The 2,639-nt window shown below is 45.0% G+C and overlaps 1 protein-coding gene across 1 annotated transcript in view; it reads left to right on the top strand.

The window, feature by feature from the left end:
• Positions 1 to 329: 329 nt before the first annotated feature.
• stxbp4 (syntaxin binding protein 4) overlaps positions 330 to 2,639 on the top strand; it is a gene marked incomplete at its 5' end in the record, with an annotated part of 28,210 nt that continues 25,900 nt past the window's right edge. Inside the window, 3 exon segments of the mRNA XM_014023353.1 lie at positions 330 to 403; positions 508 to 603; positions 1,862 to 1,931. Of these exon segments, the coding sequence (XP_013878807.1) occupies positions 330 to 403; positions 508 to 603; positions 1,862 to 1,931 (240 nt within the window).

Here is a 2,639-nt window from a genome sequence, read left to right as displayed (position 1 = left end):
GAACAKCTCGTTAAACACATCTGAGGAGCTTTAATCTGGACCTGACCCGAACCCCTCCCTGTGCAGGAACCAGCGCTTGTTCCTTTGATTATTCTGAGCCTCCTGACAGCCGGGTCAGTGCCGGTTCAGCTCGGTGCCGTTTGGGAGGAGATGGATATTATTGGTTGCATGTGTCCGGCTGCGGGGGGAGGRGGGAGGGGGGGACAACAACAAAATCCTGCAATGATTTGATTATTTGGTGCGGTGGAGCTCTGAGGACAGACAGGCTCTGTGACCGGGACGGGATGCTGACATGGTTCTGATCCAAACCTGTTTCTGTTCCTCACCAGGACCATCATGGGCCCTCACGGCATCAGCAGAGCCGTCCAGAGGCTGGAGTTCTCCGACTGCAGGAAGGGACTGGGTGAGTACCTGAACCCTGACCTGAGTCCAGCTCAGAGTGACGTGTTTCTGACCAATCAGAGCTCAGAGTGACATGTTTCTGACCAATCAGAGCTCTTCCCTCAGGAGTCAAAGTGATCGGAGGTTACAGAGAGCTGACCGGAGAAGACTTCGGGATCTTCATCAAGAGAGTGATCGCAGGAGGCCTGGCTGCTCTGGATGGTCAGGATCTGTCTGTCTGTCTGTCTGTCTGTCTGTCTGTCTGTCTGTCTGTCTGTCTGCTACCTGTCTGTCTGTCTGTCTGTCTGTCTGTCTGTCTGTCTGTCTGTCTGTCTGTCTGTCTGTCTGTCTTCTACCTGTCTGTCTGTCTGTCTGTCTGTCTGTCTGTCTGTCTGTCTGTCTGTCTGTCTGTCTGTCTTCTACCTGTCTGTCTGTCTGTCTGTCTGTCTACCTGTTTGTCTGCTACCTGTCTGTCTGTCTGTCTGTCTGTCTGTCTACCTGTCTGTCTGCTACCTGTCTGTCTGTCTACCTGTCTGTCTTCTACCTGTCTGTCTGTCTGTCTGTCTGTCTGTCTGGCTGTCTGTCTGTCTGTCTTCTACCTGTCTGTCTTCTATCTGTCTGTCTGCTACCTGTCTGTCTGTCTGTCTGCTGCCTGTCTGTCTGTCTGTCTGCTACCTGTCTGTCTTCTACCTGTCTGTCTGTCTGTCTGTCTTCTACCTGTCTGTCTTCTACCTGTCTGTCTGTCTTCTACCTGTCTGTCTTCTACCTGTCTGTCTGTCTGTCTGTCTGTCTGTCTTCTACCTGTCTGTCTTCTACCTGTCTGTCTGTCTGTCTTCTACCTGTCTGTCTGCTACCTGTCTGTCTGTCTGTCTGTCTGTCTGTCTGTCTGTCTGTCTGTCTGTCTTCTACCTGTCTGTCTTCTACCTGTCTGTCTGTCTGTCTTCTACCTGTCTGTCTGCTACCTGTCTGTCTGTCTGTCTGTCTGTCTGTCTGTCTGTCTGTCTGTCTGTCTTCTACCTGTCTGTCTTCTACCTGTCTGTCTGTCTGTCTTCCACCTTTCTGTCTGCTACCTGTCTGTCTGCCTGCCTGTCTGCATTGCTGTTTGTTCACCTCCCTGCATGTTTACCTGCCTGTCTGACTGTCTTCTTGTCTACCTGTTTGTCTGCCTGCCTGTCTTCCTGTTTACCTTTTGTCTGCTACCTGTCTGTCTGTCTATCTACCTGTTTGTCTGCCTGATGTCTACCTGTCTGTCTGCTGCCCACTGCAAAAAAATGTCCATCTAATCACATCTTACATCCAAAAAGTGTTTTGAAACTGATTTACTAAACAAGAGCAGAATGTGTAAGATTATTAATCTTTGTCACATCCTACTGTCAGATTATTTCACTTTGAGAAGATTCAGACTATAATCTGGTATTTTAAATTTGTTTTTAGATGGCTAATTTTGCAGTCTGTCTACCTGTCTGTCTGTCTGTTTCAGGTCGGCTGAAGTCAGGTGATCTGATCTTAGACGTTAATAACATCAGTCTGGTCGGAGTGACCAATGAGAGGTGAGTTTGACTCAGATTGACAGAAACGTGTCTCATGAAGGATGTTTTAACAGATTTAAAGTTTCCTGCAGACAGATCAGGTCTTCCAGCTGAGGTTTGTACATTTTTAAGGAAAAGGAGGAAACTTCGTCCTTCCTTATATCTGTATCTGTGGTCTGGTCATGGAGGTAACAGAACCAGGAGAAGGACCGAGACCTGCCTCTGCAGCTCCTCTAAGGTTCCCAGACCCTCCACATAGTTCTGGGCAGTGTTGTATAAAGTACCTCAGTGATACTTGAGTAAAAGTACAAGTGTCTCATCACAAAATTACTTTGGTAAAAGTTCAAATCTTCTATAAGAATATTACTTGAGTAAAAGTCTTAAAGTATCTGATTTATTTTGTACTTAAGTATCAAAAGTAAATTTCTGACATAAAATGCACTTAAGTAATAAAAGTAAAAGTATTGAGTAAAGATGTTAGATTTTCCAAAATACATTTGGGAGGTGACCTCTTCAAAAAAATATTTTTTCTGAAGGCGTGCAGCTTTGAGTAATTGTATACAAACTAAATACAGTATCAGAATGGTATATATTTATACTTCTAATCCAACCACAATTAAATTCACTCTTTCCAGGAGCCACAATTTTTTTAAACAATAACAAGCCAAAATGAAATAGGAGTAACAACTTTCTACTTCTTACCTTTTTAAAAAATATTTAGTTTAGTTT

This window comes from Austrofundulus limnaeus, unplaced genomic scaffold (genome assembly GCF_001266775.1).
Source record: "Austrofundulus limnaeus strain Quisiro unplaced genomic scaffold, Austrofundulus_limnaeus-1.0 Scaffold364, whole genome shotgun sequence".
Lineage (NCBI taxonomy): Eukaryota > Metazoa > Chordata > Actinopteri > Cyprinodontiformes > Rivulidae > Austrofundulus > Austrofundulus limnaeus.
The sequence above is the reverse complement of the archived record's forward strand: the minus strand, read 5'-3'. Positions and strand labels throughout refer to the sequence as shown.